Source organism: Zootoca vivipara, chromosome 12 (genome assembly GCF_965207765.1).
Source record: "Zootoca vivipara chromosome 12, rZooViv2.hap1.1, whole genome shotgun sequence".
NCBI classification, from domain to species: Eukaryota; Metazoa; Chordata; class Lepidosauria; order Squamata; family Lacertidae; genus Zootoca; species Zootoca vivipara.
In genome coordinates this window covers 41,318,211-41,340,980 of record NC_142595.1, presented here as the reverse complement: position 1 = coordinate 41,340,980, position 22,770 = coordinate 41,318,211, and the positions used below count along the sequence as shown (strand labels likewise).

Sequence of the window (22,770 nt, the reverse complement as noted above, 5' to 3'; positions counted from 1 at the left end):
AAAAGTGCATGCTGGGAAATAGAACCCAGAACCTAACAGTTCCTTTTCAAAGGGTGAGGGCCAAGGTATGGAGATACAGGGGGGAGGGGCCAACACTCCCCAGGGACAACAGAGGGAAGGATATCCTACCGAAACACAGGGATGCGCCGGGGTGGAGGGAGGAGGGGCAGGATACGTCATGGATCGGGACAGGGTGGGGTGGGGGATCACAGGAAAGAACCACAGCAACGCGTGGCCGGGTCAGCTAGTATGTGTATAATTTTGTTTTGTTTTACAATTTAAAATACTCATTTTACATTCTTAAGATATCAATGACTTCCCTTCTTCTCTTTCCATGCTTCATTTTACATATTATAAATCCCTGCATATTTTTGCAAAAACTATACCATTCAGTATTCCATTATTGCATCCATCAAAACTTGTTTACTCTGTTGAATTTATCTTAATGCTGTCAGCATTTTCAGCTGTTCACAATTATTTTCCATAAATTCAATAAACGTTTTCCAATCTTCTATAAATGCATGTTCTTCTTTCTCTCTTATTCAATATGTTAAGTCTCCAAGCTGCGCATATACTGTCAATTTAAGTTGCCATTCTTCTTTGGTCAGGACCTTGCTCATTTTCCATTTGGGGGCTAACAAAACACAAGCCGCAAGTAGTAGCATACATAAACAACCTTTAAGATAGAGTGCATTAAGGATTTCTGAAAAACTGATTGAACAACAGAAGCAAATATGGACCTCATGCAATATGCAAGAATGAATAGTGGTGGACAGACAGAAAGGAGGGCAGAACCCCTTAAACTCTGTGTGATTTGAGCTAAACATTTTTGGGCTGAGCTCATGATTTCTGGAAATCATGAGCTCTAGGCAGGTCTAGCACAGATCTCCAGTTTCAAACCCCAAGCTAAAATTCTGATAGTTACATGGTGTTCTGTCCTCACTGCCATGCCTGGTGACCTAGGTAGCTCGACATACAGCTAAACCTTCTTGTCTTCGACAGAAAAAAGAGACCTTTTTTTACTTTTAATCCTATACTTTATTAACAGTCAAGAACGAGGTAAAACAAATCGAATAAGACAAATAATAAGTGTGAAGACTAGTATTAAATGGTAAAACAACAATACAATCTTGCAGGTGGAGAACATGTAACAGCACTCCCTCTGGTACCCTCACACCCACTGAACTCCTCCTCTCTAACCTCAGCCACCAACTGTCCCCAACTGTCAGCAACTGCCGTTCTTGCAATATTCTTTTTGGCCAGTAGGTGGAGCCGCGCTACCCAGTACAATAACAGCCCATACAAACTAAATACATTTATGAACTTTGCCCGTGCCAAAGGCACGACACTCCCCGCTTGGTATCAATGGATACCACTATTTGATTCCCCCGATGACAACAGTAGAACCAGTCTAAGAAACAACTTTGGTTGTTGGTTTTTGCATACTTTAATTTCCACTTTCCTGACTCTTCCATCTTCACTTGGAAAGACTTTGGTGATGCAGGCTAATGGCCATTCATTCCTTTGAGACTGACAGTCTTTAACAAGAACGATGTCACCAACGTTTAGATTAGGCTTGGCAGTTTGCCATTTAGATCTTGATTGTAGAATAGCGATGTACTGTTTCTTCCACCTATCCCAGAAGGTGTTTGCAAGACTTTGAACCTGTCTCCATTGACGCAAATGCAAGTCTTTGTTAGTGAACTCACCAGGAGGTGTACTGACTACTTCAATTTTTTGAGTAAGGAGAGTTGCCAGTGTCAACAAAAAAGGTTCTTCTGGGTCATTGGAGACAGGGGTCAAAGGTCTAGCATTAATAATTGCTGCAACTTCTGCCATGAAGGTTGTCAGACTCGTACGCCTAGTATTCCCTATTTGTAGGAAGATGGAATCTAAGATTCTACGAGCCACTCCTATCATTCTTTCCCAAGCTCCTCCCATGTGGGAAGAATGCAGTGGATTGAAGGTCCATGTACAAGCTTGACTGCTCAAATATGTTTCTACTTGTTTTGTGTCTAAGTTTGAGAGAATGCTCAGTTCTTTGGTGGCACCAATGAAATTAGTGCCTCTGTCAGAGCGAATGTGTTTTATAGGGCCTCTAATAGCAATAAAACGTCTTAAAGCATTAATAAAGCTAGACGTGTCCATAGACTCAATCACTTCGATGTGGACAGCTCTAATAGACATGCAGGTGAACAAGACTGCCCAGCACTTGCTGCTTGCATAACCTCCTCTAGTACGACGTGCGGAAACAGACCAGGGGCCGAAGACATCGAGGCCTATATTGGTAAAGGGAGGGTCTGTGCTGAGTCTGTCAGCTGGAAGATTGGCCATCTTTTGTGTTTGGAGTATGCCATGAAGCTTATGGCAAGTAATACATTTATAAATTTCAGTACTCACAAGTCGTTTGGCTCCCACTATCCAAAAACCAGCAGAACGTAAAGCTCCTTCTGTAAATAGACGTCCTTGGTGTCTGACTTGGTGGTGGTAATGCAGTACAATCAGAGAAGCGATGTGGTGCTGACCAGGTATAATTAGAGGGTTTCTTTCATTTAACTCTAATTTAGCTTGCTTGAGACGACCACCTACTCTTAACAGGCCATTTCGACCGAGGAATGGGTCAAGTTTCCTAGGAGTACTGTCCTTAGAGATAACATTTTTGTTCAAGATACAGTTGATCTCTCTGGCATAGACTTCATGTTGCACAATGCAAATGATCACATTTTGCGCATGTTGATGCTCTGATGGTGTGCGGATGTTGGGACACAGATGCCAGCCTTTACAATTACTCTCTACTAGAGGTGTGACATGTTTAAATGAATGAGCTATGTGGGTTAGGCTAACAATGGCTCTAATGAGTAACTTCCAGGTCGAGAAACTACTGAACCTGTGAGACTCGAGATGACTGACTGTAGTCATTGTCTGAAGTGTAGAAACTTCAGGACGGACTTCAGAATCAAGGTCTGAGTCCACTAGTTCAAATATGTCATTCTGGGGGGCAGTCAGCTCTGTCTTGTACAAGAAAGCAGGTCCTGTCAACCATGTAGTGTTTCTGAGATGACTAGCTGCTACAGCCCTTGTAGCATGATCTGCAGGATTGTGTTCAGTAGGTACGTAATGCCATTGAGTTGGACCAGTGGATCTCCTAATCCGTAGAATTCTGTTGTTAACATAGACATAAAAGCGTCTACTCTCGTTGTAGATATACCCTAAATGATCTGTGTCGCTGTCACAATCGACGTCCTCGTTAAGGAGGTTGACGACAGGGCAAATTGAATGATTTTTTTGAGGTAATTCCTTTATAAGGAAGTGGTTGTGACTTGGTTGGAAAAGAGAAAGGCGTCCATTCTCTAGTGTATTCGTGAGCATGCTGTTGACAGAGTTTGGTTTGTGCATGCTTCCAAGGCAGACGTCTCCTATAATGACCCATCCTAAATCCAGCTTCTGGGCGTAAGGGGCAGTGTGAGGACCATTAATCTGGGCTCTTGCTTTATGGACTTGTAAGATATCTCTCCCTGGGAGTAAGATAATCTGAGCCTGCGGGTCTAGTTGAGGTATTAGATTCACTATGCATTTTAAATGTAGGTGGTGACGTGCTGCATCTGGGGTCGGAATCTCAGATCTTTGATCGGGAATCTGGTTGCATTCAATGAAGGTTGGTAGAGTTAAAGAAGTTTGGCTGTCTAAGGACTCTACTTTGTAGCCGGATGCTCTTCTCCCCACTGTCTCAACGTTACCTGAACACGTTTTCAAGGAGTATGGAAAGCTAGGGCCTTTGATATCAAACATATCAAAGAAGGTTGGGCTGGCTAGAGACTTATTACTCTGGTCGTCTAGAATGGCATATAGTTTGATATCTTTATTCTTGTTACCTGCAGGGTAGACTCTAACTAAACAGATTTTGGAGCAGGACTTGCCAGTTATGGTTCCTTTACAGACCTCAGTGCATTTTGAGATAATCTCTGGCGTAGTTGTAGTAGTGTGTTTTTGCTCCCCGCCATGCTCAGTGAAGCTGTCTGTGTGTTGTAAGGACCATGGGGCAGACCCAGTGTGTAGAGCCGTATTGTGATCTGAACTATCACATTCTCGGCATTCCAGACTGACCTTACAATCCTTAGCGAAGTGAAAGGCTGAGCAGCACTTGTAGCAAAGGTTGTTCTGCTTCAGGAAGGCCTTACGTTCTTCTAAAGGCTTCTCTCTGAAGGTTCTACAATTCTGCAGAGGATGAGGCTTGCGGTGTAGAGGACACTGTTTACCAGGATCCTTAATTCTTGCCTCCCTGAGAGAAGAGTTAGCAGACCTGAAAGGAGAATCTGGAGAGTCTACATTAATTTTGTGTACTGATATTGGGGGCTTGTTCAGTCCGTGGGGAATAACACATGACAGTGAGAAATCAAAACTGGGATCATTCCTCATCTTAGCTTGCTGGTTCACGAAGTCCACGAAAACAGAAAAGGTAGGATATGGAACGTTGTGTTTTCTCTTAAATTTAGAACCATGTGCAATCCATTGTTCTTGTAGATTGTAAGGTAACTTTTGTACAATGGGGTTGACACCTCTAGCTGTGTCTAAAAACGTAAGTCCAGGTAAGTCTCCTTCAGATTTAGCTACTTGAAGTTCCATTAGTAAATCACTCAATTCTCTGAGTTTCTGGTAAGCTTTGGCAGGTACCTTAGGAACACTATCGAGTCTTTTAAATAGTGCGTTCTCTATAGCTTCTATTGAACCGTAACACTCCTCAAGTCTATTCCAAATCATTTTAAGGCCGATGCCTGGGTAATTAATGTTTATTGTTCTAATTCTTTTGGTGTGTTCGACAGACTCTTTGCCAAGCCACTTGTTTAAGAGATCCATCTCTTTGCAGCACGATAAGTCTAGGCCTTCGATAGCATTTTGAAAGGAAGCGCGCCAGGCTCTGTAACTTTCAGGTTGGTCGTTAAACTTTTCAAGTCCCTTTGTGACTAGTTCACGTTTAGCAAGGAACTTGGCAAAGTCTATTGTGGTTGGATCAGTGTGGTGAGGGTCACTACGATGTAAAGGTATGGGATAATCGTACCTTTCTGATGATTCTGATTTCATGTGATCTCTGTTGTACTGCTCCGGTTCGAAGGTTGAGTTTGCCGGGTTGCTCATAGTAATAGGCTTGTCTCTGTTTTGCAGCGGCACCGTGTAAAAGTCTTGGGTTGACGTTTTGATGTCCTATTCTCTAGGTTGTTGCAGAGGTACATAGTCACTTGATTTGGAATGCTGATAAACGTACTCTGAAGTCCGTTGCAGGGAATCTTGTAGTCCCGGATCCGGGCTGAGTACACTGTTGCATTCACTGCCAGGAATTAAAGTCGCTTCTAAGGCGTCTGCCTCAGCTATGGCGGCTGCTGTTTCTTTTTCTACAATGAGGTTTTCTAGGCTTGCTTCCAACCTAGCCTTTTCCTGTTTCATCTTTATTTCTTGCTCTGCGAAGGCTGCTCGTGTTTTAGCCGCTTCAGCCTTGGCTCGAGCGATGGCAAGTGCATTACTCATAGTGGAAGATTTAGAAGTACCAGAGACTTGGGACCTTGCCTTTCCCGAAGATGCCCGACTCTGAGACATGTTGTTACGGAGATGTCTGACTGTTTGAGCTTGCTATTGTCGTATGCAGGCGTGTGTCAGCAACTGCAATATTCTTGCAATATTCTTTTTGGCCAGTAGGTGGAGCTGCGCTACCCAGTACAATAACAGCCCATACAAACTAAATACATTTATGAACTTTGCCCATGCCAAAGGCACAACACATGGGATACAACGGGGACAATGGTTCCCCTAATCAAACAGGATTAAGATGACTCTGCCTTATTACTTGCCTCCTTTCCAGCGATTTTCAATTCTGGAAAACAAGGGTTGAATTATAAGTGAGTCACAAAGGCTGGATGTGGGGGTGAGAGGAGGAAGGGCTTCCTTGGCAGCTTCTCTGAAACGTTGTGTGTGTGTGTGTGTGTGTGTGTGTGTGTGTGTGTGTGTGTGTAAGAGAAGACGAAGAGTGGTGAACCCCAATGTTGAGCCCCCTCAGCCCCCTATCCTTATCCATTCTACTTCGCAAACACTAAAGGTATCTGGGTGCAACTTAACCATTCTGCCATTCCCAGCTTGAAACAAGGACTGCTAAAATCATGGCGTCAAGAAGGCCTTCCTTTCCAGATTTTCCCCAAAATGGATTTGGGGCAGTTTGATCTTTGTTCCCCATAGCAGAGCTCAGTGGCAAGGACAGAGACTTGCCAATTTGGCAAGCCTGAGAGGACCGCTTCGAACCCTTTTCTTTTTGGGTTTGGAAATTCCAGTCAGACCAGGAAAACAGGAACAATCATGCAGGGATAAAGGCCCCCAGAAGGAAGGGAAGGAATCTTTTGTTTATGTGAGAAATTCCGATTTATAAAGAAGCCATTGTTAAAAAATTAAAATCTGGAGGCGGCCTCATAAAAAAGAGTTGCAATGTGAATGCTCCCTGCCAGGGGTGAAGGGCCTTCTGGCTCTGCAGATGTTTATCAGTTTGAGCCTCACAGGCCAGATTTGATAGGTGGACAGGGTTATGTTGCTGAATCTGAATATGTAGGGGACAGCCATGGTCAGGGGAGCCCATTGCCCAAATGAGGATGGTTCAACAGTTACTCCTGTTCCTTGAGAATATAGCTCTGGTCACGGTGACACATGCCTTAGTTTCTGGGAGGAACTCAGAAGTGCTGGTTGTGATTTCCAAGGCTATACAGGTGAAACTCGGAAAATTAGAATAGCGTCGAAAAGTGCATTTATTTCAGTAATGCAACTTATCGTTTTTTATTTTTCTTTTAATTTTTACAAATGCTTTCTTTTGGAAATTCCACAGTAATAAAACAAATAGTTACAATAATACAAAAATAAACAAAAAACAACATCGCTATTACATTTCATGAATTACACTCCGTTTATAATTGACCCGCCTAACGACAAATAATTACAATTACAACAAATAAAGGCTTGACATATCTTGCTTTTCATGTCATGCATCTGTCTCGTGTATTGGTTTCACCTTTTGAGTTGCATTACTGAAATAAATGCACTTTTTGACGATATTCTAATTTCCCGAGTTTCACTTGTACATGGCTTTGGACCAGGATACCTAAAGAAGCAGCTTCATCCATACAGACATGGTCCATGAATAGTGATTTCCTATGGAGGCTCTTTTGGGTGTCCCACCAACATCTGAGGTGGGATGTAGCAAAGGGCAAATCCTGTGACTGCACTCTCTCTGATGCAAGTGTCTTGAAAGATCTACATTGGCTCCCAGTACGTTTCCGAGCACAGTTCAAAGTGTTGGTGCTGACCTTTAAAGCCCTAAATGGCCTCGGTCCAGTATACCTGAAGGAGCATCTCCACCCCCATCGTTCTGCCCGGACACTGAGGTCCAGTACCAAGGGCCTTCTGGCGGTTCCCTTGTTGCGAGAAGCCAAGTTGCAGGGAACCAGGCAGAGGGCCTTCTCGGTGGTGGCGCCCGCCCTGTGGAATGCCCTCCCATCAGATGTCAAAGAGAAAAACAGCTACCAGATTTTTAGAAGACATCTGAAGGCATCCCTGTTTAGGGAGGCTTTTAATGTTTAATAGATTATTTTATTTCATTTTTCTGTTGGAAGCCGCCCAGAGTGGCTGGGGAAACCCAGCCAGATGGGTGGGGTATAAATTATTATTATTATTATTATTATTATTATTATTATTATTATTATTATTATCATCATCATCATTATTGTTCTTATTCCCCCCCCCCCTTTAGCTTCTAATGTGATTAGATTTAGAAGCTTTTACCAAAATCCGGAATAAAGTCACTGCATAGCTGGGCTTTTTAGCTGAAAGGTTTGTTTACAAATAATTGCTGAGTGTATTCTGCTCTGTTTCAGCTCTGTTCACAACACAGCCTGCTTCAGCCTTGTGGTCTGTCATGTGTTTCTCTGGATATGAAACGAAAATTCCTGGCTTAAATAATAAAAGACAAGGGGAAACATTCCAGTTCTCTGTTGTTGCACAACTGCTCTGTTTTCTTTGCTGAAAGCACCAAAATGAAATATTGCTACAGTGTGTGTGTGTGTGTGTGTGTGTGTGTGTGTGTGAGAGAGAGAGAGAGAGAGAGAGAGAGAGAGAGAGAGAGATAATGTCTTTCATCAGAACATCCAGTGTTTTTTTCTCTATCTTGAAGGGTTACAAAAAAACAAAGCAGTTTCCTCAAACCTTCAGGTTATCTCTGTCAGGTCCTCCCTCAAAGACTGAAGGGGTGAGATGTGTGGTGAGGAATCTAACAAGTTCCGATATTGTTTATGTTGAGAGTTTGGACAGTTCTCAAAAGAGACATGGAGGTGAGCAAACTGGGTAGAGGTATGGGGATAATATCCTAGCTGAGCAGTTTCCCCACTTTCCCCCTCCGCTATGAAGAATTTCAGGATCAAAATGTTTTCCACCCTAGGGGCGGGGGGTTGTTGTTGTCGGCACCCATCTGTCTTAAAAGTCAATGGAGTATGCTTCCGGGGGTGAAGTCGAACTGCGGCATTAGCAGCCCTGAAGTGATATTCAGTGGTGTGCAAGCCTGGACAGTGAGCATGCCCAGATGACAGGCCCCCACTCTCGGCCTTGCTGATATGGTCCAGAGAAAAGCAGAACAAGATATACAGGCTCCTATTTGTGGAAACATTTACAAGGGGGGTTGGCACTTCTGAATAGCTGCCATTTGAAATAAATAATTACCTCGTGAGTCCGTAAGGGGTTTGAAGGACTCCCCTAGAAGATGGGTTTGAATTACTCTGCAGGATGAAACTACAATATTTTTTTCTAGTTTCTCCCTTTGCTCTTGAAAAGGCACACTTCAATTCATTGGGTTAAGAAACTCCTGGAATATGCTCCATAGAGGTTAGCTGTCCATATATTATGTGTAACCCAGCTATGGCTTGCACATGAGAGTAGATACAACCTCCTTGGAGAAGCCCACATTTTACCACTGGATCAAATGAAACAGGGCCTGGGCCTGGGGGCGGGGCAAAGTATACCTCAATTTTTTTGTGCACGGAGAATACGACCTTAGGGGTGACATCTTCAGTGGCACCGTCAAAATTTTCTCCCAAGGTCAAGAAAGGAGGACCAGGCTCATTGAAGATAATGACAACCCATGAAACCCTGGATTTGGGACTTCAATGCTAACAGGCTACAAATGAGGTCAAGATAGAGATCTGGGACCAAGTTACCTGGTACGATAAACTTAGCATTCAGCCTGAGTCCCTCTCATCGCCATGGATACCAATTAAGAATGCCTGGAGTGATATTTTTTTAGTTTGTAGCACATGCGGAATGGGTGGGGTCCCTCTGACCTGTAGGCCAAATGTGAGTCACCAGGGGTTCAAATTTTGCCTGCAGGGCTATTCCCCCTAAAACCACACACCCCAGTCCCACTCTATATATGTGATGACAGTATGGGGCAGACTTACATTAGGCTCCTTATCATGCATGCTGATGGATTGATGGGTGGTTGAGCGAAGGTCAGCAGAAAGCAGGCTTTGGCGATGCAGCTATGTGTGGTGTTTTGAAGTCCCGACATTGGGACTTCAAGGAGCCCAATCACTTGACACCATTGTGGTGACTGGCAGACTTGCTCACTTGTCATATTTGGCCCCATGAGGCTAGCCCTGATAAGGATAAATAAAGATATGGCCTCTTGGAGCCAAATGGTTTCTCCACTTCCTGGCGCCATTGTAGCTCTTTTTATGAGGTCCCCTCCAGACATTTTGGGTTTGTTTGTTTTTTAATAAAAAAAAATTGGCTTCCTTATAAGGATTTTCCTCACAAAAATAAACAGTCCCTTTTCCCCAGTAGTGGCCGCTCACTATCCTGTTATGATTGTTCCTGTTTTGTCTTCATTTTTAAACCTCAAATAGACAAGAGTTTAAAGCAGTTCTCTCAGGCTCACCCATGTAGAAAACTTCTCTTTTCCACTGGACGCTGCCAAAGGTAAGAAAGAATCACCCTTCGAAGCTCTTGTTTTTTTAAGGTGCAAATGCTTTGTGACTGTAGCAGTCCTTGAATGTCAGGCTGGAAACATTAAATCACACCCAGAGGCCTTTAGTGTTTGCAGAAGTGGGACAGATAAAAGGATGGGGTGTTAAGAGGGTTTGAGATTGGGGTTCACCCTTCTTTTTCCTTTTCTTCTTCTCCTTCTCTCTCCCTCTCACAGAAACCACTTTTCAGGAAAGCCACCAGGAAACCCCTCCCTCTTACACAGACACAGAAACACACACACAACACACTGGCCTTTGTTATTCTCCTGTAATCCAAGACATGTGTGCCAGAATTAGAAGCAGCTGCAAAAGAAGGAAGCGGCAAGGTCAAAGAAGCATCCTATTTGCTGAGAACGTGATTGGAAACTGTCCTGTTTGTTTTCGGGGCAGAGGGCTGAGTGAGTTTCTACCCATCCAATCTCTGTTTAGTGAGAATATGAAAGAGAAAGTAGGTCAGTGGGAGAGGGAGGGAATTGGAAAAATAGCCTGTGGGTAGGAACAGAGATGGAAAGACAAGTTGTTATAGCGCCATGTAATACACTGAGAGGGCAAAGCAGTTTGGAAATGACAGAACGGGTAAGGTTGCCACTGCATTCATTTTTAAAATATTTTGAATGAGATTATATTGCACCGTATACCCTTAATTAAACCCACAGGCTGGAAGCCCCCCCCCCCCCTGCATAAATGAATATCATGAATGAATATCATGCAGAGTATATTTGGGTTCCTGCATTCCCAAGATGCAAAGATATGTAACACTTAAAGCTTTACTCCTTGTTGCAACTCTATGGCATGGGAAGTGACATCTGTTGGGTTTCTGCCTGTCACCAAACTATTAAAGATAGAGGGCAGGATAGGCGATGGTGCCAGGTCAGGAAGAGCTTCTGGTGACCAGGTGGTACCTGCCTGTTTTTAGATTGCAGTCGGAACTTCCATGCTTAGTTCCAGGGCTTCCTCTTAATGTTTACGTTCCTGCTGTACGTTCGGTGGCCTCCTCAGCCATGAAGTTCACTGGGTGGCCAGTCCTTGGGCAAGTTGCTGAACTTCATCCTAATGAGGGAATAGCCCATGTGGTGCTCTTCAGACATTGCTAGGCTACAGCCACACCCTTGACCATTGACGGTGCTGGCTGGGGCTAAAGGGAGTTGCGAGTCCAGCAACATCCGAAGAGCACTATGCTGGTCACCCATGTCCTTAACCCAATGTGGATAAGCTATGGCCCTCCAGGTTCCCATCATCCCTAGCCACTGGGACATGCTTGTTGGGGCTAATGGGAGCTGTGATGAACCAAAGTGTAGGGCCAAAGGTTCCCCACACTGGGCCTCAGGTACATTAGCAGTGGCCATGGGTCGGAGGGGGGGGGAGACCTACTTGGCATGTATAATGTCCCAGGCTCATCTGCTGGTAGCTCCAGTTCAGAAGGATCAGGTAGGAACAGGTGGTTTGAAACACCCTCTGCATGAGACCCTGGAGGGCTGCTGCCAGAGTGGACAGTCTTGGGTTAGAGATAGACAAATAGTGTGACTAGCTCCCTGACGCCCAGTACGATGAGAGAAAAGTTCATTTAAGCAAGGCTGTGTGTTTTGTTTGAAAAGAGGGGCTCACAGATGTGGGAAATGCCTAGACAGTGCAAAGAAGCCCTCTCTGTTTTGTTCCGCAGGGTAACTTACAAGCCTCCTGCCTCCTGGAGTGAAGGTTCCCATCATGTCCCAACAGCGCCTCTTGCTAACAGCCCTCCTCCCATTTCTCTTCCTACTTCCAACGACGACTTCCAGCCACTGCCAGACGTTCCACAGATCTGCCTGCATGAAGCAGGACACCTTTGTGCCTGGCCATAACTATATTGGCGAGGGGGTGGACATCACCTCTCTGGAGAGAAAGGGAGCGTATGTGGTGGACACCGGCCGATGGCAGGGTCCCAACGGGACGTGCAAACTCTGCCGGAATCCCTTGATGGACGGGCACCTGCAGAGACTCCCCTTGGCTGGCGTGGACTGGCAGGTGGTCCGCTCCTGCCATCGGCAAGTCAGCAGCTCTGTGGAGAATTTGGATGTGGATGTTGCCAACACAATGGCCACGGAGGTGAAGAACGACTGGAAAGTAGACCTGGGTTTAGAGATGGAGACGAACAATGGCAGGGAAGAAGACCCGGGGCTGCCTAAGGCCCGCGTGGCTTTTGCTGGGTCCCGGTCCCGGATGGCTATTTATGCGCATGAGAAATCCCGTCAGGACAGTTACAGCTTTGTGAGGCAAGAGGTCTCCTGCGCATACTACAGGTGAGCACCAGTAGCCCTCTCAAGAGGGACTTGCATAGTCTGGTACATTTTAAAGCAACTGCCCTGGTTGGGTGTTCGTTTCTGGGGCCAATTTAAGGTGCTCACATTAGAGTTCAAAGTTCTAAGTGAGTCAGGACCTAAGTACCTGAAAGACTGGCTCCTTCCCCACAGACCCCCTCGGGTGTTATAAGCAGCAGAGGGGCCCCTCTTGGTTTCTCTGCCACTCTCAGAAGCGTGGCCTAGGAAAAGACATTCTCTATGGTAGCTCCTACGCTGTGGAATCCTTCCCCACAGAGGTGTGTCTGGCATCTTCATAATTCAGCTTTCAGTGAATGCTGAAGACACACCTCTTTACCCTGCCATTCATTCTTTTCACTTTTATACATTTCAATGATTTTACAATCATTTTAACATTTCAAAAACGACTTCTTTTCCCCTCTTTCTGCGGTTCCATACATACATACATACATACATACATACATACATACATACATACACACATACACACATACACACATACCTACACACACTGCATATTCCAAATTAACTTAATTTACTCATTTATTCATCTACTTTAAAATATATACTCTTAAAAAACTGCAGGTTATTACAATAATCCTGCCAATGTTCTTATCTGTTTACAGTTTATTTGTAAATATTCCATAAACCATTTTCATGTTTTAATAAAATGTTTGTTATCTCAATTTCTTATTTTTTCCCCAGCAAGTTTTGCCATTTTTGCATATTCCATAAGTTTTTGTATCCATTTTTCTTTCGCTGGGACTTCTTTTGCTTCTTTCCCTGCCTTTTGACACTTGCTGTCTACATTTTTAGGACCCACCTTGTTTCTGTGATTGTTATGGTTGTTTTATACATGAATAATAGATAATAAAATAATAATCTTTGCTCCTTCAGTGCAGAATGCTATAAAGTTGCTATAAACTTGACTTACAAGATTCTGCTCCACTTTTTCTCTGCCTGTGCAGGATGAGACTCCTCCAAAGACCCTCACTGCTGGCCTCCCACTTCTCCCGTGCTGTGGCCAGGCTGCCAAGGAACAATAACTCCGAGGAATACCAGCATTTTATCAACATCTACGGCACCCACTACATCAGCCATGTGCAACTGGGTGGGCGATTGCGCCACCTGCTGGCTGTGCAAACGTGCAAGATGGCCTTGTGGGGGATTACCGCTTCCACCATCCAACGCTGCTTGAACTGGGGGGCTTCTCTAGGAGTCGACTGGCTGTTTGGCTCCACTTCCCTGAGCTCCGAGTGTGAAGATCTCAAGAGGGCCTACTCCCGTGGAATCCTTGAGGATGCCGATGCCAAGCAGCACATTGAAGTTGTGGGAGGAGATAAGCAGGTAGAGATGCTCTTCTCCAAAGCTGGAGAAGCCCAACTCTTCTCCGCATGGATGGAGAGTGCAAAAACAAAGCCTGGGCTGGTCTCCTACTCCCTCCTACCCTTACACACCTTGTTGAACCAAAGAGATCCAAGAAGGGATTTGCTGAAGCAAGCCATTGTGGGCCATATAAACCAGAGAGCCCTCAAGAGGGACTGTCCACAACAGTGTCCACGCTGGAGCTCCCAGAGCTCAGGTGAGCAATGCACCTGCTTGTGTCAGCAGGACGGCCTCAACAACGAGATGTGCTGTGCCTGGCAGCGAGGCAGGGCACGCCTCAAGTTTGTTGTGGTCAACGGATCCAGGCTTTGGGGCGACCACTTCACGGCCACTGATGCTTATGTGAGGATTTTCTTCCAAGGTCAGGAAATGAGAACCAGCATCGTCAGAAACGACAACAACCCTCAGTGGTCGGAAACCCTGGACTTTGGGACGGTCACATTGGCAGACCACAATTCTTTTGAGGTTCAGCTCTGGGACAAAGACGTCTGGCGTGATGACCTTCTGCAGGGCTGTTTCCACCGGTTGGAGGCCGGGGCTGGGACTATCCGGCACAGATGTTATGCGCCCCATGGATACGTCGAGTATTACTACTTGCTGGAATGTGGCCGCACATTGGGCGGTCCCAGCTGTCAAAATTATGTCCCCCTACGACTGCCAACTTCTCATTTCAACTAGCCACACCCTCCTAATTCAGTGCTTTTTCTTTGTTCCATTTATTTCAGGACGATGGGTTTCGTAGTCCGACAATGGCCAGAAGGCCACAGGTTCCCCCACCCACTGAGGGCAGAGTTGGGACAGACCCTATTGAGACAGATTCAGAAGAAATCTGGCAGATCTGGGGTTGGGGCCTCGTTGGTCCACATTGTTCTAAACATACAAAGCATCTTTATGCAGATTGAGACCACTGGTTTGTCTGGCCTTATACTCTGCCTGGTAGAGGCCAGGCTCTCAGGATCCCGCAGGCAGAGAAAATCTCTAAGACTGTTTCCTATCTCTGCTGTTTCCCTGAAGCTATGAGTCAGTGTCTGGAGATTCCCAGCTCCACAAAAGTGTGTGAATTTCTGTCTCTCCAACTCCTGCGTTACAAATACATATTTGTGTTTGCATATGCGCTTCTTTTATCCACCTCACCCTGCAAAATCCTTCATGGATTACAGACATTCCGGATTAGAAACTTGGTATTTTGAAAAAAATAAATATGTTGCAAGGGAGCAGATATAATGAGCTTTATTCGTTATAGTGGTGGTGAAGATAATCACCTTCTGCAGGACACAATAAAGGCCCACAGCAAGAAAACCTGGCTATCCCACCTCTCTTGATACAGATGCCCAGAATAACAAAAGTGAATTTGTTTTTAGACCTGTAGAGGAAGAGGTGGAATTCCACACCACAGGCTCAGCTGGGTCCAGTTGCTCCTCTTCTGGAACAAGAGGCTTTGAAAGAAGATTAGATAGATTCATGGAGGTGAAGGTTATCAATGGCTACTAGGCATGATGGCTAGATTCTACCTCCACTGTCAGAGGTGGGAACAGTGCTGTTGAGCTCAGGACCTGCTTCCAGCCTTCCTATGGGCATGGTTTATGGCGTTTCATGGGCTTTTCCTTGTGCCTTGTGCCCTTAAGCAATCTTCTTAGTGGCTATCCAACCTAGTGATTATGTAATCGGGATGTTTTGGTAAACACCATATGGGACCCTGGGTAAGAACGCCTAGTTCCCCTGGAATTTTGCACTGCTCAAAATTGGGGTGCTGTGTAATATTACAAAAGAAATAGTAGGTCTGTGGGAGAGGGTGGGAATTGGGGAAAAACAGCTTGCAAGTGAGAATGATCAGAGTAGGGAGAGATGAGTACCCTCAGTTGAGATTTCCTTCTTCTTTGCAGCATATTATGTTATAAAGTCACCAGCATCTTACAGATGTTTTACAGAATTTTACAACATTTTACACATGTTCTATTGCTTCTTTTATGATTGGACGTAAAATAAATTGATGGAGTGTTCCACTCCCTGAATGCCTACTGGATAGTACGGTACAATCTCATTTTATTCTCCAAAGTTTTAATGATCAATGCAAATAGCAACAGGAACAAAGGATGTCCTACTTAGGTCCTGTCTTAAGATGCACACTCAGGTAAGAGAATCCATTTGTGGCTGTTGTTGCAGACAACCCCAAGATCAATTAAAGATAAAATCATTTCTAAATTTAGATTTTTTTCTATAAAAACACCCACTCCACATAGTCAAAATCTCTGAATGTGTCTAGAGAGACAATTCCCCCTCCCGAAGTCAGATTCTGTGTCACACTGAGTACCCTTTGGATCAAGTCAACCATGTTTTGTCCAGGAATAAGCTTGTCTGATCAGTAGATGTAATCCAACCAATATGGACATTTAACCTGAAAACTATAAGTGGCAATAATAATTTGTTAGGCTGCATCCCGGGCCATTGACCACGCTGGCTGGAGCTGATGAGAATCATCATCATAATTAAACAATTGTACTTAACATACATATATGTGTTGTTGATCTATGGGATAGGTAGAGAGACGACTGCCAGTGCATAATCGGGAACAGTATAGTATGCTCCTGATCATGCAGAGGCAAGAGAAAGCAGGTTTTGGGTCCACAGCCCATCAGTTGAGCCAAGGTCAGTGGAAAGCAGGCTTTGGCGGTATCGCTCTACATGGCGCTTTGAAGTCCCAACATTCCCAATCACCTGACATCATTGTGGTGACTGACAGATGGGTGTCCCTGCCCCTTTGTCACATTTGGCCCACAAGGCTAGATCTAATAAAAATAAGGATCTGGCCTGTGGAGCCAAAATGTTCCCCCACTTCCTAGAACAATCGGAACTTCTTTTAGGAGGAGGCCTCTGCCAGACTTTTTGGGTTGGAAAATAAAAAGCCTTCCTTATAAGGAATTTCCTCACAAAAGCAAACGGTCCATTTCCCCCACTGGTGGCCAACTCACTATCCTGGTATGATGGTTTCAGTTTTGTCTTGACTTCTCAACCTCAAAAGAAAGGAATCTGAAGCAGTCCTCTCAGGCTCACCAACCTGCAGAAACCTATCCTTGCCACTGGGGCTCTCTGCCAAAGGTAAGAAAGAACAACCCTTCCAAAAAAATTATTTATTTATTAATTATGCGCAAAGGAAGGCCTTCTTGGCTCCATGACTGTAGCAGTCACTGACAGGCTGGAATGGCAGACTGCTTTTGGTATTTACAAAGGTATGGAGTAGATAAAGAATTGGGTGATAAGAGGGTTTGAGATGGGCTTCATCCCTCTTCTTGCCAGAGAGAGGGAGAGAGAGAGAGAGAGCGCCACCAGGAAACCCCTGGGTCCACCACCTTCTCTCTCTCTCTCTCTCTCTCTCTCTCTCTCTCTCTCTCTCTCTCTCTCTCTCTCTCTCTCACACACACACACACACACAATACACTGGTGTTTGTGACTCCTATAATTCAAACCATTAACACAAGAATCTGAAACAGTGGGAAAGAAGAGAAGAATCCAGTTTTCTGAGGATGCCACTGGGTGCGGTCCTGTTCGTTCAGGGGTGGAGGGGTGAGTGAGTGTCCACCAATCCAGTCTTGGTTTAGAGACATGCAAAAGACAAAGCAGATCAGTTGGCAAGGGAGGGAACTGGAAAAATAGCTCGTCGGTGAGAACAGAAACCAAAGTCAGCTGTTGTAGTGCCACCTACTACACTGAGAAGGCAAAACAGTTCGGAAAGTACAGAGCGGGTAAGCTTGCTACTATATTCATTATTTATTATTGTAAATGAGTGTATAGTCCACCATGTACGGTAAGCTGGAAGCCCCTACCACCCCACAGACACTCCCAGCCTAAAAGATTAAGATGCAGAGTGTATCTGGGCTTACACTGGACTGATGTTCGGCATTCCCAAGATGTGAAGAGATGCAACAGTTAAAGCTTTCCTCCTTGTTGCAGCTCTATCCTGGGGGAAGTGAGATACGTTGGTCTTCTACTTGTCACCAAGCTAGGGAAGAAAAGGCAACCGTACTAGGTCAGGAAGAACACCTGGTGCCCAGATTATACATGTCTGCTTTTAGATGGAATTCAGGACTTTTATGGTTAGTTCCAGGGCTTTCCTCTTCATAGTTACATTCCTGCTGTACATTCACTCGCCTCCTCAGCCATGAAGTTCACTGGGTGGCCATCATTAGAACTTCAGTCTAATTATGGAATAGCCAATGTTCATACATTGCTCAACTAAAGCAACATTGACAACTCTGGCTGGAGATGATGGGAGTTGCAAGTCCAGCAACATCTGAAGAGCTCCATGCTGGTAACCCAGCCTGTGGTCCTCCAGGCTGTTGCTGAACAAGGACTGCTAGCTGAACAATAGCTCCTACATTCCTGGCAACTGAGCCATGGTTGCTAGGACTGATGAGAGCTTTAGCTCAGCAACATCTGCAAGGCCAACGGTTCCCCACACCTGGCCCAGCATATACCATTAGGAGTGGCCATGCCAGTGGTAGAGCATCTACTTTGTGTGTAGAAGCCAACAGGTTCAGTTCCTGGTACCTCCAGTTAAAAAGGGTCAGGTAGCAGCAGGTGATATGAAAAGAGGCGCTCTCAAACGTGGGAAATGCCTGAATGGTGCAAATAAGTCTTCTTTGTTTTATTTCCCGTGGTAATTTGAAGCCATCTGCCCCACTGGGGGGGAAGGATCCTAGCAGAACAATCATGTCCAAACATCACCTCTTCCTAGCAGCCTTCCTCCTATTTCTCTTCCAACTTCCACCAACAACTTCCAGCCACTGCGATCGGCATGACAGATCCATCTGCATGAAGCAGGACACCTTTGTGCCTGGCCACACCTATATTGGTCAGGGGGTTGACATCACCACTCTGGAGAGAAAGGGAGCGTTTGTGGTGGACACCAGCCAATGGCAGGGCCCCAACGGGACGTGTATCCTCTGTCGGAATCACTTGATGAACGGGCAGCTGCAGAAACTCCCTTTAGCTGTTGCGGACTGGCAGATAGTTCGCTCGTGCCATGGGCAAGACAGCAGTTCTGTGGAGCATTTAGATGTGGATGTTGCCAATGCAATGGCCACGGAGGTGAAGAACGACTGGAAAGCAGATTTGGGATTGGACATAGAAATGTACAACGCAGGGCTGCATAAGGTGGCCTTTGCTGGATCTCATTTCTGAATGGCTATTGATGCACATAAGAAATCCCAGCGTGACAGTTACAGCTTTGTGAGGCAAGAGTTCTCCTGCATACACTACAGGTGAGCATCGGTAGCCCTCTAGAGATACAATCAGAGTAAATAATGAGTGGGAGTCCTCAATTGGATCAAACAGATACAGTGGTACCTCGGGTTAAGAACTTAATTCGTTCTGGAGGTCTGTTCTTAACCTGAAACTGTTCTTAACCTGAGCTAATGGGGCCTCCCGCTGCTGCTGTCATGCGATTTTTGTTCTCATCCAGAAGCAAAGTTCTTAACCTGAGGTACTACCGGTATTTCTGGGTTAGCGGAGTCTGTAACCTGAAGCGTCTGTAACCCGAGGTACCACTGTATAGCAATTCCAGTAGAGGTTTCTAGTGAACTGTGTTCTGCCCCCACAGGGTTCAGTTATTCATTTGTCCTTACTATTCCATTGTTAGACTTCTCTCTCAATTCAGATAGCATTCAACAAAAATCCACAAAGCTATCATACATAGAGTTACTGAAGATCACAGGGCACATGTAGAAATATTCACTTGCATTCCAATAGGCTGTTCTTTGGCTCTGAATGAAGATGGTTAGAAAGCTTTTTTATGAAGTTCTCTTAAGGAATTCATGGAGTTATGTAAGAACGAGTGAGTGCACCCATCTTCCTGGCATGCAAGAACTAGACTGAAGCAAAGGAGGAAGAGAAGGTTTCTTCTTGCTCTGGGCAGAGTCAATAGAAAGAAAGGATAATAGGAAGCAGGAAGCAGATCATCAGCTTGCTTGCAGGCCCAGATGTTCAGGATCAAGGAATTAGGGAAGTGGGCTGGAGAGGGTTAAGTGGCCAGGTCAGGCAGGACAATTGAGACCAAGAGCTCAGCCCCAGAAGAGCCAGGGGTGGGTCCTGGGAAACAATGTGCACTGGTTGATTGACTGATTGTCACTGGAGGCTCAGGTAACCCAGGTGCAGTATTTTGCTCCAGCACTGCCTGCTTCACCAGTTATGGGCCCCTTTGGAGAGAAATTATTTGGCCACTGTCTTCCATGCTCTGGTAACTCCCAGATTGGATTACTGCAATGCATTCTACACGGGGCTGCCCTCGAAGAACATTTAGAAACTTCAGTTGGTCCAAAATGCTGCAGCCAGTTTACTGGCTGGGATTTTTTCAAAGAGGGCCAGATTTGATGAAGTGAACATGCATGAGGGCTGATCAAAGTTTTTTTTTAGGGTTGAGGTTGTTGAGCTTTTTTTAATATTGAAGGTTTGAAGGTTAAAGGATTTTACTCCAGGAGATAAACTGCCACAGGGGCCGGATTAAATCGACCAGCGGGCAGGATTAGGCCCCCGAAATAGACATTGGACATGCCTGGTTTAGATCTAACATACCCCGCTACATTTTAAAGCAGCTGCATTGGTTGCCAGTTCGTTTCCAGGTCCAATTCAAGGTGCTCAAATTTGTATTTAAAGTCCTCTCGTATGTGTACTAGGGTGATGACTTTTCTACAACCTCATTTCCCTGTATCATAATTTGATGAGCTTTCATTAAAGATTAGATAAAATCTTACTTTCAAAGAGATTTGATAAAAAAAACCTCATGCACAAAATGATTTTAAAAAATTTATTTATCAGTTTTTTGACCATTTTTGAAGTCACTGTAAGCAGATATAAAATTGAACCCAAGCTTACATTACAAAGAAGCTTTTTTTAGCTGCAGTAACAGTATAGACGCCGCTAGAGGACGATGTTTTGCTACCTCTCCTGTGGGTTCTTTTCCCAGCATATCCGGCAGGGTCTGCTGGCTGAGTTTTGAGGTCCCAAAAAGGGGCTTTTACCTTGTGAGCTCTGACTCTTGAGACCCTTTGACAGCAACCACATAATTGTTTAAACTCCCCTAACCCTGCCGAAGGTTCTTATAATCATACAAAGCATCTTTATGCAGAGTTAGACCACTGGCTCATCTTACCTAATACTGTATACTCAGCCTGGCAGAGGCCGTATCCAAGCCTGCTTCTTTTCCTATCTTTGCTGTGTGTGTTTTTGAAACTGGGTAAGCCGCCAGTTTCTTTCTCTCCAACTATGTTACAAACACATATTTGTGTTTACATATGTGCTGCTTTCAACCCTGCAAATCCTTAACTGGTTAAGGATAGTCCAGATTTGAAATATGGTATTATAGAAAAATAAACATATTGCTAGGGAGCCAATATTCTGTGACTTTGCAGGCTTATAAGGGCAGTTTATAACAATTAAATAAATAATATCTTTTTATCCATGGTGGACTTTGTGCTCTCATATTTCGGCAGCGTCCTGTTTGACTCAGTGAAACTCAGTGCCCCACCACCACCACCTCTCGCACTCCGTTCTAAAACCACCTCTGGCCAATTAAAGAGATTACTTTCTGCAGTAAAGGCCCATAGATAATGAACAAAGTGAATTTGTTTTAAGAACTGTAGAAATAGCAGTGAAATTGCATACCGTAGACTCAGCTGGGACTAGTTTCTCCTTGTCTGTGGAGCAAATTGCAGAGGTCACCAATTCCAGAATGGATCCTGCCAGAGTTGTTCTGTTCAGGATTTAAATCTTTTTTTAATCCATTCTTTTTTTAATCTATCTACAGTATAAATAAAAATGTAGGCATTGCGCACGCGGAGGTCACAGCCTTTCTCCATAACTGCTGAACTGTAATGTAACAAATTTGGCCACAACGTCCCATGCCCATCAGGGAGGGATCTGGCATTAAATTTTTTCCAGAAAACCGCACCTTTAACACCTAAAATAATGATTAAACACACACACAAAAATGGCACCCAAATTAGACGTCACCACCAGAAGCTCTGAAGACTCCAGCAGCATCCAATAGAAAGGCAGATCGCACGCTGCCGCCTCCAAAGCTGTGCCGCCAGATGACATCACAAAATTCCACAGCAACCAACTGAAACAGTCTTTTTGCAGCAGCAAGGCCCAGCTTTTTCAATACGCCACACCATTCAGTAGGTGTGGGAAACAAACAGAATATGGGCCTTTCACAGGGTGAGGGAATCACAGGGATGCAGCACAACAAAGGGAGGGGGGGAAACATGGCGGGAGGGAGGGAGGACCCTGAGTTAGCCAAAGCAGTGGGGGGTGGGAACATTTTCAGGAATGGGGCGAGTCTTATTTTTGAAACTTACATTAGGGGAGTCCCAGGGTCGGAACAGGGCAGGTGAGGGGACTCTAAAGGGAGACTCTGAAGGTCCATTTGACACGAAAACTAGCCGTATAAAAATAAAAACAATCCAAATTTAAATGGTGGAAAATGCTGGATGGAGACTAGTCTGAATTGGGTTATGAAGCCGCTGTTCGCTTATGCTTCACCTCTTCCCATTGTACTCAAGGTCGCTGGCCGTGAGTCATTCCCAAATCCCAAGCGAGCCACGGAGGCATCCGCGGGAAGGGGGAGGAGTTCCCCGCTTCCGGCTTCTCCTGCCCAATCTCGGGCTTCGCCGGGACCCGTATCGCTGGGGACTCACCCACCTCCAGGAGGCGGCACCCTGCTAGGGTGATGCTCGGCCCTTCTCTCAGACCTTCCCAGAGGCGCAACAAGGGTGACAGACACCCAGCACGTGGCCTCTTCGGAGAGCTTCCGCCCAGCCTGACGGAATATGAAGCCCCCATTACAATATATAGTGTCCGGTTTGTACTCACCAATGAGGTCATGGTGCAGAGAATCCATTATATTGGAATCCATATATTGGCCCGGTCCTTTGTGGCCGCAATCTCGGAACAGTAAAAAAATAAAACAATAATAATAATAGCGGGATAAAAGAAACACCGGGGCGGGGAATGCTAAACTGTGAGCGGCGACCATCATGCAACGCTTCTTAATTTGC

At 45.1% G+C, this 22,770-nt stretch overlaps 2 protein-coding genes, 1 long non-coding RNA gene and 1 other non-coding gene across 6 annotated transcripts; 2 read left to right on the top strand and 2 right to left on the bottom strand.

Annotated features, from left to right (window-relative positions):
- Window positions 1-1,014: 1,014 nt before the first annotated feature.
- Window positions 1,015-5,275, bottom strand: LOC148684019 (uncharacterized). The gene has a single exon (XM_088655647.1). The coding sequence runs from the start codon at window positions 5,131-5,133 to the stop codon at window positions 1,363-1,365; it is 3,771 nt and encodes a 1,256-aa protein (XP_088511773.1). The 5' UTR covers window positions 5,134-5,275; the 3' UTR covers window positions 1,015-1,362.
- LOC118095905 (perforin-1-like) lies at window positions 4,881-15,738 on the top strand. 3 transcript variants are annotated; one of them, XM_035137233.3, is made up of 4 exons: window positions 4,881-4,928; window positions 9,921-9,993; window positions 11,701-12,316; window positions 13,303-15,738. In XM_035137233.3, exons 3-4 carry the CDS (start codon window positions 11,745-11,747, stop codon window positions 14,396-14,398), a joined length of 1,668 nt encoding a protein of 555 aa, XP_034993124.2. In that variant the 5' UTR covers window positions 4,881-4,928; window positions 9,921-9,993; window positions 11,701-11,744; the 3' UTR covers window positions 14,399-15,738. The 3 variants fall into 3 exon arrangements, with proteins under 3 accessions (XP_034993124.2, XP_088511774.1, XP_088511775.1); XM_088655648.1 differs by lacking the exons at window positions 4,881-4,928; window positions 9,921-9,993 and adding an exon at window positions 10,304-10,438; XM_088655649.1 differs by lacking the exons at window positions 4,881-4,928; window positions 9,921-9,993 and adding an exon at window positions 10,493-10,616.
- Window positions 15,739-16,684: 946 nt separating this feature from the next.
- Window positions 16,685-21,175, top strand: LOC148684018 (uncharacterized). The gene is made up of 2 exons (XR_015946625.1): window positions 16,685-16,816; window positions 18,386-21,175. It is a non-coding gene; the product is annotated as an uncharacterized LOC148684018 (long non-coding RNA).
- Window positions 21,176-22,198: 1,023 nt separating this feature from the next.
- LOC148684017 (Nuclear RNase P) lies at window positions 22,199-22,532 on the bottom strand. Its single transcript, XR_015946742.1, has one exon.
- Between the last annotated feature and the right edge of the window lie 238 nt (window positions 22,533-22,770).